At 38.0% G+C, this 14018-nt stretch overlaps 1 protein-coding gene across 7 annotated transcripts in view; it reads right to left on the bottom strand.

The window, feature by feature from the left end:
• Positions 1–14018, bottom strand: part of LOC101938809 (ATP-binding cassette sub-family C member 12) — a 101467-nt gene that overhangs the window by 56465 nt on the left and 30984 nt on the right. For 6 of the 7 annotated variants that reach the window (XR_010592562.1, XM_024104125.3, XM_005289954.5 and 3 more), the window contains 4 exons: positions 12895–13002; positions 9572–9847; positions 8727–8798; positions 3620–3744 (listed from right to left, as the gene is read on the bottom strand). Coding sequence is in view for 6 of the 7 variants with exons in the window: in XM_024104125.3 (XP_023959893.2) it covers positions 3620–3744; positions 8727–8798; positions 9572–9847; positions 12895–13002 (581 nt within the window). In the remaining variant the exon portion in view is untranslated. The remainder of the gene's footprint in view (positions 1–3619; positions 3745–8726; positions 8799–9571; positions 9848–12894; positions 13003–14018) is intronic. The other variant, XM_065567100.1, reaches the window with a different exon arrangement.

Genomic DNA, 14018 nt, shown 5'->3' with positions numbered 1-14018 from the left:
TAATGGTGCAACAATGTTTTGTAACAACAACAGAACCTAGTGACAATGTCCCTGCAATGGTGACTGTCAGAGAGCATTTTCTAGAATTTATTGACATTGATGATACTACAAGGCTTCTTAAAAAGCTGGAAGATATGGGAATTGCGATAGCTGACATGAGAGGTCAGGGCTACGATAATGGTGCCAACATGAGAGGAAAGAACAGAGGAGTGCAGACATGGAGCCGAGAGTTAAACCCTCGAACTTTTTTTGTCCCATGCAGTTCTCATTCATTGAACTTGGTGGTGAGTGATGCAGCGTCAGCTTCTAGTGAGGCTGCTGAATTTTTTAATGTAATTCAAAGCATTTATGTATTTTTCTCTGCATCAACTCATCAATGGCAAATTTTGAAGCAACATCTGGGAACATCCTCTCTGACACTGAAACCACTGAGTGCCACATGATGGGAAAGTTGAGTGGAGGCAATAAAGCCTATCAAACACCAAATTGGGAAGATAGCATTATCCTCCAGAATGGCAACTATGGCAACATCTATGACAGGAACTGTTCATAGGAGAACAGTGGCAGAGGGAAATGGAATCACCAGAAACATACATAACTTCAAATTTCTTTGTGGCTTAGTGTTGTGGCATGACATACTGTTTGAAATAAATGTTGTAAGCAAGAGAGTCCAAGGTGTTGACCTTGATATATCTGGAGCAATGGAACAACTGGACAAAGCAAAGTCATACCTACAGTCTTACCGGTCAGATGAGGGATTCAAAACATTCTGAAGAGTGCACAGAAGTTGGCAGAGGAACTTCACACTGAAGCCTTTTTCCCACCCATTCAAGAATACAAGAGTCACCGAAGAAGAAGACATTTTAATTACGAGGCACAGGATAATCCCATAAAAGACCCCAAACAACAATTCAAAGTTGAATTCTTTAACCAGGTGCTAGATTGTGCAATACAGTCAGTTGAAGAATGTTTCATGCAGCTCAAGGAACACAGAAGTATATTTGGGATGTTCTATGATATTCCAAAACTCCTCATTATACCTGAAGAAGACCTACACCAGCAATGCAGGGCACTAGAGGCAGTGTTGACACATGATGACATGCGCGATATTGATGCGAGTGATTTAGGTGATGAACTAAAAGGCCTTTCAAGATACATTTCAGCAGGATTGTCTCCAAAGGCTGTTCTGGAATGTATGTGCACAAATAAGATGACCACCCTCTTTCCAAATGCTTTTGTTGCTCTGCGCATACTTCTAACACTTCCTGTAACAGTTGCCAGTGGAGAACGCAGCTTCTCCAAGCTGAAGTTAATAAAAACACATCTACGCGCCACACTGACACAGGAGAGGCTGGTCGGCCTTGCAACCATCTCAGTAGAGCATGAGCTGGCCCAGACTGTGGACCTTCAGAAGCAGTTCAAATCTTTGCAACCAAGAAGGCACGGAAAGCACCACTTCAATTATTCAAACAGATAAAAATGCCAGTGTTTACTATGCAGACAAGAAAAGTTCCATTTGCTGTTCAGGCATTTGAAAGTTGTGTTACTTAAAATTTTTGAACAAGGCATTTTAGTTAGTTCTCCTCTGTTGGGGTAGGTAGCAGAGCAGTACCATGAGAGGAGTAGAACAGGAAGAAGGCAGAATTGAGACTTTTCAAAGTTTTGGCCCAAGCGAGGGGGCATGGGGGCGTCATTTGAGCTCCCCTCCTCAGGTGCCAAAATGTTGTCGGTCGGCCCTGAAAAAAGAGGTGAAAACTTGGCCTTGCCCATATCACGAGCTCATAGTGTAGGACCCAGTGGGTACTGGGGAATATGCTGCACTCACAGGAGGGTGTATTCCCCTTGCACATCAGAAGTGCTAGAAGGCATTTTACTTCATTAAGGCAGAATGTTTCCTAGTGCTTCCCCTGGAATGGTGCACCTCCCACTCATGCCGGGAAGAGCTGTGCCTTTAAGACACAAATGAGTCCTGAGGCCCAGATTTTTAAAGGTATTTAGGTATTGCTCTGCTCACCATTGTGGGGTCTAAGTTCCATTTTCAAAAGTGTCTAGGCCAGGCATGATTTCAATGGAAGTTAGGCAGTTAGGTGCTTTTGAAAATCCTACTTGGCATCTATCTGCATCTTTAGGCACCTAAATACCTTCAAAAAACTGGCCATTAGGCACTTTGGAGCCTAAGTCCAATTGACTTTGTGAATAGAACTTAGTCATCTAAATCATTTAGGGCCTTGCAAGGTAGAGTGCAGCAGTGCCAAAATACCTTTTAAAATCTGGGCCTAAGTAACTAGATGAGCTTTACACCATGTCCTGAAGATAAACAGAATAATACTGACAGACCAATTGGTTGGTATCCCCTTAAATAGTTGGGGGGGGCCTAGTGGACCTGCCTGTCTTCTACTGCAGGAGACACCTAACACATCAGCAGCATATATATGTACTAGGCCTTGCATGTTTGATTATAGGTAGTAAATATGGTTATATGGACCCCCCAGTCTGCCCTTGTGGTTTCCTCTTAGTCTTAATGTTGCGTAGAGAGCAGAGACTCAACACCAATAGAGAAAGTGAATTCCATACATTTCCTAGTTGTTTATAACTAATTAAAAAAAAAACCTTTTAAATAGTCTCACAAAACTAAATGCAATATACACTGACTGCACTGCATCAGTTAATAATATGAGAACTTATGAACTGCTGCTTTTGATTTCTGGGGATATTTCTGTTATTTAGCTTACGGCAAATTTAACACACGTATTTTCTTCTGAGTTTTAGTCACAAGCTATTGAAGCTGAAATTTGAACACATGGTACATGACAACAGGAGTAAAGTGATGATTTAATCATCATTATAATGTGTGAATACCAGTCCTGAAAAATGAAAATATCCAGCAGTCTAGGTCAGCACAAAGAAAGTAATGGCTATTTATAGCCTAACATTAATTTAACGTAACTTTTTAAATAGTCCATTTGCCTTTTGAGATATATAAATTAATTAAAATAACTGATTAGCCTGATCCTTCAATTGGCAATATCTGAAGTCCATATATGAGAGAGACCTGGAAGTTTTAGTTCTAAAGCTAACTGAGGCTGGGAGCATCAAAGAGGTGATACTATATATCTTGTGACTGAGAATGTTGAATACATCTCGTCTCAGCAGTCACTGATGACTGGTTGTGGAGTTAATGTCTTGGAAGATAATATTTGGCATTGATGGTTGCAGCAGAGTATAGAGTTTCATTGGGTGTGGATAGGAGCGTTGGAACTCAGAGGTGCGATATCCTGTGGTGTACTTATGCATGGTGCCATGATTAATTATAGGTGTTCTCGCAGAAGTGAACCAGAATAAAGGCAATGGTGAAAGTCAAATAATACCCTCTCCTCCCCGTTAGTCATGGGATCAAATAGAGTGAGGGAAACCACATGCTCAGAGTCTTTGGGCCCTAGTCACAAAAGGGAACATACAATAGAAGACGTGTGTGTGTGTGTGTGTGTGTGTGTGTGTGTGTGTGTGTGTGTGTGTGTGTGTGTGTGTGTGTACACGTATGTAAGCTCATCTGTCAAATATGGAAGCTTATACTTAGAGTAAATAAGTATTGGTAAGATTTCAATATTTCAATAATTACCTTTCTTCATTGTATTCTTCTCCAAATAATATATTCTGCCTAACATTTCCATGAAATATCCATGCTTGTTGTGACACATAAGCTAATGTTCCATCAATACCTACTGTCCCATCATACAAGTACATCTGAAACAAATAGATTGTACAATTAAAAAAAAATGTATAGAGGTCTTCTAATCATCATTATAACCTGACTCAAAATACTGGACAATCAGCAAGGATGGTCATTTTGCTAATGTGTTATGAGTGTAATTCTTCACTGTATAAATAACAGGTTTCTAGAACATGACTTAAGAAGGACCCGCAGTTCTTTTGGCCATTCACCCAAAAGCTCTTGTAACCACTCCTCTATGGTGCCCTTTTTACCTCCCTGGTCCTTTTCAGGAATAGCTGAGAAGTGGAGGGCTAAGTGAGTGATAAAATAACTGCGAGTGGCCATAGTTACCATCGTGTGAATTGTTCTTGAACTTTGAGGAGTTTCTCTCCTGTGTAGGGCAGGGTTTGAATAAATGAGTAGATCTGGTCAGAAATTTTCCAACAGAACCCTTTTCCTGTGGAAAATGCTGATTTGTCAAAACCAGAATATTCCACAGTAACATGATTCCAACGAAATTTTGATGGAAACCAGGCAGATTTCCAATGGAAACTTACCTGATTTCCTATCTCCCTGCCCAATTCCCAGGGTCCTCAGGATCCCAACTGGTGGGCTGCTGGGGAATCTAGGCTCCTCAGTTAACCCTGATTCCTCAGCAGCCTGCCAGGGCTTCCTTGGCCGACTGCCAAGTGAGCAACTGTGGAGCCTGGGAGCCCAGGGAACTTATTTTGTTTCAGGCATGTTTTGGGGCATCTGAAACTAAATATTGCAGATTTCCAGATCTGTGAAAAATTTGAAGTTTTTGGATTTTCATCCCAATCTGGGATGAAAATTTTTCCAAAACCTTGTAATTCTGTATGGAACTGAAAATCCATTCTGGCCAGCTGTATTGGTGAGAGTTAGTGAGTGCTTGTCACTTTTAAAAATCAGCCCATTTATTTGGGTGCCTAACTTTAGGTTCCTATATTTGCAAATCTTAGCCATAACATGAATTTCTTATTCTCATGTTGAGACCCCCACATCAGTCTTTCATCTTTTGAGGGTGGTTATTAATTTGCTCAGTTTCTCTTTTTTGGCCCTAAAGATCAAAAGAAAACTCTGATCCCAACACACATTTCTTAATGTCACATACCTAAAGGACAGGCAGTAGTTACGTTCAGATACATAACTGAATACTTCATCCAAAAGCAGCTTAAGAGAAACTCAGCCAACATAGTTTCAGAACCTAAGAGTCAGCGCCAGCCTTTTTCAAAATAGCTAACAAAACCAATGTACTAGATAGGGCTGTCAAGCAATTTAAAAAATCAATCGCAATCAATCACATGATCAAAAAAATCAATTGCGCGATTAATCGCACAGTTAAACAATAATAGAATACCATTTATTTAAATATTTTTGGATGTATTAGTAAAATAGTATTTTTCAATTCACCTAATACAAGTACTGTAGTGCAATCTCTTTATCATTAAAGTTGAACTTACAAATGTAGAATTTTTATGTAAAAAAACCTGCATTCAAAAATAAAACAATGTAATATTTTAGAGCCTGCAAATCCACTCAGTCCTACTTCTTGTTCAGCCAATCACTCAGACAAACAAGTTTGTTTACATTTGCAGGAGATAATGCTTCCTGTTTCTTGTTTACAATGTCACCTGAAAGTGAGAACAGGAGTTCGCATGGCACTGTTGTAGCCAGTTTCGCAAGATATTTACGTGCCAGATACACTAAAGATTCATAGGTTTCAGAGTAGCAGCCGTGTTAGTCTGTATCCGCAAAAAGAAGAACAGGAGGACTTGTGGCACCTTAGAGACTAACAAATTTATTAGAGCATAAGCTTTCGTGGACTACAGCCCACTTCTTCGGATGCATATAGAATGGAACATATATTGAGGAGATATATATACACACATACAGAGAGCATAAACAGGTGGGAGTTGTCTTACCACCTCTGAGAGGCCAATTAATTAAGAGAAAAAAAACTTTTGAAGTGATAATCAAGCTAGCCCAGTACAGACAGTTAGATAACAAGTGTGAGAATACTTACAAGGGGAGATAGATTCAATGTTTGTAATGGCTCAGCCATTCCCAGTCCTTATTCAAACCGGAGTTGATTGTGTCTAGTTTGCATATCAATTCTAGCTCAGCAGTTTCTCGTTGGAGTCTGTTTTTGAAGTTTTTCTGTTGTAATATAGCCACCCGCAGGTCTGTCACTGAATGACCAGACAGGTTAAAGTGTTCTCCCACTGGTTTTTGAGTATTTTGATTCCTGATGTCAGATTTGTGTCCATTAATTCTTTTGCGTAGAGACTGTCCGGTTTGGCCAATGTACATGGCAGAGGGGCATTGCTGGCACATGATGGCATATATCACATTGGTAGATGTGCAGGTGAACGAGCCCCTGATGGTATGGCTGATGTGATTAGGTCCTATGATGATGTCACTGGAATAGATATGTGGACAGAGTTGACATCGGGGTTTGTTACAAGGATAGGTTCCTGGGTTAGTGGTTTTGTTCAGTGATGTGTGGTTGCTGGTGAGTATTTGCTTTAGGTTGGGGGGTTGTCTGTAAGCGAGGACAGGTCTGTCTCCCAAGATCTGTGAGAGTAAAGGATCATCTTTCAGGATAGGTTGTAGATCTCTGATGATGCGCTGGAGAGGTTTTAGTTGGGGGCTGAAGGTGACAGCTAGTGGTGTTCTGTTATTTTCTTTGTTGGGCCTGTCTTGTAGGAGGTGACTTCTGGGTACTCGTCTGGCTCTGTCAATCTGTTTTTTCACTTCAGCAGGTGGGTATTGTAGTTTTAAGAATGCTTGATAGAGATCTTGTAGATGCTTGTCTCTATCCGAGGGATTGGAGCAAATGCGGTTATATCTTAGAGCTTGGCTGTAGACAATGGATCGTGTGGTGTGTCCTGGATGGAAGCTGGAGGCATGTAGGTAAGTGTAGCGGTCAGTAGGTTTCCGGTATAGGGTGGTATTTATGTGACCATCGCTTATTAGCACAGTAGTGTCCAGGAAATGGACCGCTTGTGTGGATTGATCTAGGCTGAGGTTGATGGTGGGATGGAAATTATTGAAATCATGGTGAAATTCCTCAAGGGCTTCTTTTCCATTGGTCCAGATGATGAAGATGTCATCAATGTAGCGCAAGTAGAGTAGGGGCGTTAGGGGACGAGAGCTAAGGAAGCGTTGTTCTAAGTCAGCCATAAAAATGTTGGCATATTGTGGGGCCATGCGGGTACCCATAGCAGTGCCGCTGACTTGAAGGTATATATTGTCCCCAAATGTGAAATAGTTGTGGGTGAGGACAAAATCACAAAGTTCAGCCACCAGGTTAGCTGTGACATTATCAGGGATACTGTTCCTGATAGCTTGTAGTCCATCTTTGTGTGGAATATTGGTGTAGAGGGCTTCTACGTCCATAGTGGCCAGGATGGTGTTTTCTGGAAGATCACCGATGGATTGTAGTTTCCTCAGGAAGTCAGTGGTGTCTCGAAGATAGCTGGGAGTGCTGGTAGCGTAGGGTCTGAGGAGAGAGTCTACATAACCAGACAAGCCTGATGTTAGGGTGCCAATGCCTGAGATGATGGGGCGTCCAGGAATGGCTGAGCCATTACAAACATTGAATCTATCTCCCCTTGTAAGTATTCTCACACTTGTTATCTAACTGTCTGTACTGGGCTAGCTTGATTATCACTTCAGAAGTTTTTTTTCTCTTAATTAATTGGCCTCTCAGAGGTGGTAAGACAACTCCCACCTGTTTATGCTCTCTGTATGTGTGTATATATATCTCCTCAATATATGTTCCATTCTATATGCATCCGAAGAAGTGGGCTGTAGTCCACGAAAGCTTATGCTCTAATAAATTTGTTAGTCTCTAAGGTGCCACAAGTCCTCCTGTTCTTCTTTTTAAAGATTCATATGTCCCTTCATGCTTCAACCAGCATTCCATGGGACATGGATGGTGGGTCGGATTCTGTAGTTTCTGCATTGGAGTGTTGCTCTTTTAAGACTTCTGAGAACATGCTCCACACCTCGTCCCTCTCAGATTTTGGAAGGCACTTTAGATTCTTAAACCTTGGATCAAGTGCTGTAATTATCTTTAGAAATCTCACATTGGTACCTCCTTTGCGTTTTGTCAAATCTGCAGTGCAAGTGTTCTTCATGTGCTGGGTCATCATTTGAGACTGCTATAACATGAAATCTATGGCAGAATGCAGGTAAAACAGAGCAGGGGACATACAATTCTCCCCAAGGAGTTCAGTCACAAATTTAATTAACACATTATTTTTTTAACGCGTGTCATCAGCATGGGTGCATGTCCTCTGGAATGGTGGCAAAAGTATGAAGGGTTTTATATGAATGTTTAACATAGCTGGCATGTAAATACCTTGCAATGCCAGCTACAAAAGTGCCATGAAAATGCCTGTTCTGACTTTCTGGTGGCATTGTAAATAAGAAGAGGGCAGCATTATCTCCTGTAAATGTAAATTAACTTGTTTTTCTTAGCGATTGGCTGAACAAGAAGTAGGACTGAGTGGATTTGTAAGCTCCGAAATTTTACATTGTTTTGTTTTTGAGTGCAGTTATGTAACAAAAAAATCTACATTTGTAAGTTGTACTTTCATGACAGAGATTGCACTATAGTACTTGTATGAGGTGAATTACAAAATACTATTTCTTTCGTTTATCATTTTTACAGTGGAAATATTTGTAATAAAAAATAATATACACTTTGATTTCAGTTACAACACAGAAAATAATATATATGAAAATGTAGAAAAACATCCAAAATATTATATACATTTCATTTGGTATTCTATTGTTTAACAGTGCAATTAAAACTGCGATTAATCATGAATAATTTTTTTGAGTTAATCACATGAGCTAACTGTGAGTAATTGACAGCCCCAGTACTAGAACAAACAGTACCAAAACATTCAATTAAATATGTATTTCTGATGCAAAAGGAAAATAAAAAATAATTATGGAAGTTATTCTACAGTGATTAGCGTACCTGTCCTAGAATAGCTGATATGACTGAGCTCTTTCCGCTTCCAACATTTCCACAAATTCCCAAGATCTTTCCCTACAAAGAGACATATTTTGCAGATAGTTGATCTATATTTGTAAAGTAAGAAATTTCTCATGTCACGTTGCCTACTGTTCTGCGATCATGCCACAGATATTTCATGTCCTGTCACACCTGCCAATTCAGGAAAGCATCCTTATTCAGGAAGACCTCCTAAGCATTTAATTTTAAGCATGTAGATAAAGTGCTTTCCTGTATCAGTGCCATAATGCATATTTTACCCCCAAGAAGACAAAGTTAAAGGTGTTGTATTTGGATTGATAGGAGCCTATATAAGTGGTATTTTAAATAATGCAGTGATGTAAATTTTTTTTTTAATTTGTTTTTACTGTGTACAGTGCTGTAGCCTTTTCATTAATGTAAGGAATTTACAAAAAACTTCTCTATTCTGGTGACTGGTGGATAAATGAAGGCTTGAATATGCAATTTATTTATAAAAATCAGTCATTGTTTGGTATTGAGATATGCACTTTATAAACCATATTATGTGTTTATATCTAGAACAATAGAATACTGATCCATGACTGTGACTCCTAGGCACTACTGCAGTACAAATAATAATTTATTCGTGGGCTAATGGGTGCTTTAGAAAGCCTGTGCTGGGCAAGGAAAGGTATGTGTCTGGGGAAAGAAGGAGAATTGAAATCTTTGTTCCTTAGCTCAGTAGGGCAGTGCAAGGCAGAGATAGCAAGGGAACCAGGGCACCCAAATCCTTGCAGGCAGATTGTAAAAAATATTCTTTTTAGAAAGAATATTTAAGACAAACTTACCTTCTTCACAGTAAAGCTTAAGTTGTATAAAGCAATTGCTGCACTACCCTCTTTTCCTGTTTCTCTGATTGATGTCTCAGAGTGAGGAAGGACAGGCTCTGGTTTTGGTTGGTATTTATAAGCACTCTTCCCATTCATACTGTTTTCATTATTGTTCTTTCTGCTGTGTTCATTCAGACCTTCCCAAGACAGTGTAGCATTTTCCATTACCACGGCATTTTCTGAATTTTTCAGTTGCTTTACATAAACAGGAGGAATTTCAGTTAGGAGAATTTTCTAAAATAAGAGAGATAAAATTAAGAATGCCATTTATTTATCAAAGTATGAAAAGTGAAAAAATATTATTATTTTTTTATTAATCCAGCATAGAGCTGACTGCTAATAACATGTTGATGAAATGTGGTGAAATTCTGGGCAAACTATTTAGTATAGAAGCAGAATCAGTGCAAAAAAGCAGTGGGAAGCAGATTCAGTGCAAATATTGCTTTAGAAATACTGCAAAAATATTCTTAAGAGATTTTCACTTTTAGGGATTCAAGAATTTGGATAAACATTTGAGCTTTTGTGCACTGATCCTCTGAACCATTTGCGGTTCACCATGAACAAATAATTTGTTTAATTACAGTAAAAGTCCACTGACTAGTTCTAATACAAAGAGAAGCATCATGTAAATCCTTTGGCATGTGGGAGGCCCAATTGTTTTCAGAATCAGGACCTTAGAGACCTATTTGCTACATAACATTTCTTGAGATTTGTTATATATATATATATATATATATATAATATTTTTTTAGAAATATCTGCTGCTGTTTCGGTATCTCTATTCAGTGAATGGGGTTAATTTCTCTTTCACTGAGGGCAGGCATTTCTATGATAGCCACATTACGTGAAACAAAGTAGAACTAATTCAATCAGTTGTCCCATAAGAAGGCACTGGAAATCAGAAAATTTCAGAGCTTGTATAAGGTAATATTTTTTAAATATATATATTATATGTAAAAAATAAGGGCTGGTTTAAATCACACTGTTGAACAATAGAATACCAATTGAAATTTGTTAAATATTTTGGATGTTTTTCTAAATTTTCATATATATTGTATTCTGTGGTGTCACTGAAATCAAAGTGTATATTTTTATTACAAATATTTCCACTGTAAAAATGATAAACAAAATAAATAGTATTTTGCAATTCACCTCATACAAGTACAGTAGTGCAATCTCTTTGTCATGAAAGTGAAACTTAGAAATGTAGATTTTTTTTCATAACTGCACTCAAAAACAAAACAATGTAAAACTTCAGAGCCAATAAGTCCACTCAGTCCTATTACTTGTTCAGCCAATTGCTAAGACAAACAAGTTAATTTACATTTACAGGCGATAATGCTGCTCTCTTCTTATTTACAATGTCACAGAAAGTCAGAACAGGCATTTTCATGGCACTTTTACAGCTGGCATTGCAAGGTATTTACATGCCAGATATGCTAAACATTCGTATGCCCTTTCATGCTTTGGCCACCATCCCAGAAGACATGCACCCATGCTGATGACGCTCGTTAGAAAAATAATGCATTAATTAAATTTGTGACTGAACTCCTTGGGGGAGAATTATATGTCCCCTGCTCTGTTTTACCCGCATTCTGCCATAGATTTCATGTTATAGCAGTCTCAAATGATGACCCAGCACATGTTGTTCATTTTAAGAACACTTGCACTGCAGATTTGACAAAACGCAAAGGAGGTACCAATGTGAGATTTCTAAAGATAGCTATAGCACTTGACCCAAGGTTTAAGAATCTAAAGTGCCTTCCAAAATCTGAGAGGGACGAGGTGTGAAGCATGCTTTCAGAAGTCTTAAAAGAGCCACACTCCAATGTAGAAACTACAGAACCCGACCCACCAAAAAAGAAAATCAACCTTCTGCTGGAGGCATTTGTCTCATATAATGAAAATGAACATGCATCTGTCCAAACTCTTTTTGATCGTTATTAAGCAGAACCCGTCATCAGCATGGACACATGTCCCATGGAATGCTGTTTGAAGCATGACGGGACATATGAATCTTTAGTGCATCTGGCACTTAAATATCTTGTGACGCCGGCTACAACAGTGCCATGAGAATGCCTATTCTCACTTTCAGGTGACGTAAACAAAAAGCGGGCAGCATTATCTCCTGCAAATGTAAACACACGTGTTTGTCTGAGTGATTGGCTGAACAAAAAGTAGGACTGAGTAGACTTGCAAATCTAAAATTTTACATTGTTTTATTTTTGAATGCAGTTTTTTTCCCCATAATTCTATATTTTTAAGTTCAACTTTCATGATAAAGAGATTGCACTTCTGTACTTGTATTACGTGAATTGAAAAATACTATTTCTTTTGTTTTTTTACATTGCAAATACTTGTAATCAAAAATAAACAATCTGAGCACTGTACACTTTGTATTCTGTGTTGTAATTGAAATCAATATATTTGAAAATGTAGAAAACATCCAAAATATTTAAATAAATGATATTCCATTCTTGTTTAACAGTGCGATTAATTGCGATTACATTTTTAATCGCTCGACAGCCCATTCTTTATATATATATAAACATATTGGTTCACTTAACAGTTGGTTCAACAATAACTTTTAGGTTAGCTCCCATTTTTTAAAAATAACTTAAGAACTCACTATTTCCAGTGCACTCTAACAGGAAAGAGATTCTTTTAATCTTTCTTCTTTTCTCTTGCTTCATTATATTTTTGTTTGTACAGCACCTAGCAAAATAGTGCCCTGGTCCTGGTTGAGGTCTCTTAGGTGCAGCCGCAATACTAATAATAATAACAGAGGAAGAAGGCAGTGGTGGCTTATTTGATGGATAATTATTCTGTTTTTAATTCTACTTTTGAGATACACATTTTTAGTTTTCTCTTTAGAATTATGTATGTAGCTTAGTATAGTTTTCTTTTATTTACTAACTAAAGCCTGTTATAATGCCTGAAATCATTGAAGTCAATGGGAGTCTTTCCATTGCTCTGAACAAGAAGTAAAACTATAATCTACATTAAGGGATTGTCTGCACTGAGAAATTAATTCCGTTAATGTAAATTAAAACAGAAAAGCTATTTCTGATTAACTTCTTGTGTGGATGCTCTTATTTAAGAAGATTCTTATTCTGGCCAATTTTAACCACTTTGGAAGTGGATTAAGCTAATTTAGAATAAGGTATGTACATATAGGGAGTTAATCAGGAATAGTTATTCCAGAATAACTCCCTATATAGGTAAGCCCTTGTTTGCACTTATCTAGAAAATTCCCCAAATATTTTAAAACTCTGCTTTACCTTCAATCTTGTTAGGGAAACTTTAGCTTCTGCTGCTGCTTTCACTGAGAAAGGCAAGATAGCAATTGAAAACTTCATTACATTAAACATGGCAATCACACTAAATGCCTGCAAAAGAAAAAGGAAAAGGGCTTTTACTATTTTAGTGCCGACCATTATTTTGCATTAAAATTCTAAATATATTATTTTTGTATTATATTTTAAAGGGTAGGAAAAAATATATCTATATGCTTTTAATTTGTGTGGTTTTCATTTTCATAATTGCAATGTGAGTGGCTAAAACACAATGCAATTCCTTCCATTTTTCAAGTCATTATGAATATGCAAAATGTCATTGCTCCCAATTTATAGCTTTCTAGAACATCACTTCGAGAATTCTTCCTTGGTCTTCTACCACTGATTTCAGTGAAATTAGGTGAGGGAGGAATTTGGCCTGTTAACAATTAATCTCTGAACTCTTCCTGCAAACCAACTTTCAATCCATCTTGCTATGTTAGCAATGAAGCTTACATTTTTGTATCTTGTCTAGAAGCTTCCTGTGTGATACCTTATCAAAGACTTCACTGAAATCCAAGTAACTCACATACACTGCCCTGCCTTCCTACATATGCTTTGTCACTTCTTTAAAGAAATCAGTCAGGCTTATTCTTAGTGAACACATGTTGGCAAGTGCCTAACTCCTGTTATATACTTATAAGTGAAACATTTCATTTCATCCCTAATACATGAACCCAGTATTTTCATAAGACATAAATGAGATTACTGATTTGTAATTAAGGGGCCTCTAGCTTACTATGCATTTTAAAAATTGGTATTACGTCCACTGTCTTTGTGCATTTTCTGTTTATGCAGTTACGTGCAAAATAAAAAGATGCTAATGTTTTTGCTTGTTCCTTGCTTAATTCCAAGAGTTGCCTAGGGAGCTGGGCAAGCCCAGAAAGCAACTGCCTGGGGAGTCAGAGAACTGGGAGAGTCTGTACTGGCAGGAAACTAGGCAGGCAGACTTTGACAGAATCAACATGTTCCTACATAATGTTTCAGTCCTCTTGAATCAGCATTTTCTAATAGAATATTGTTCTGTTGGAAAATTTTCAACCAATTCTAGTGGGCAGTGCAAGAAACTA

This window comes from Chrysemys picta, chromosome 14 (assembly GCF_011386835.1).
Source record: "Chrysemys picta bellii isolate R12L10 chromosome 14, ASM1138683v2, whole genome shotgun sequence".
Classification (NCBI taxonomy): domain Eukaryota; kingdom Metazoa; phylum Chordata; order Testudines; family Emydidae; genus Chrysemys; species Chrysemys picta.
Note: the sequence above shows the minus strand (reverse complement) of the source record. Positions and strands in the feature narration are given on the sequence as shown.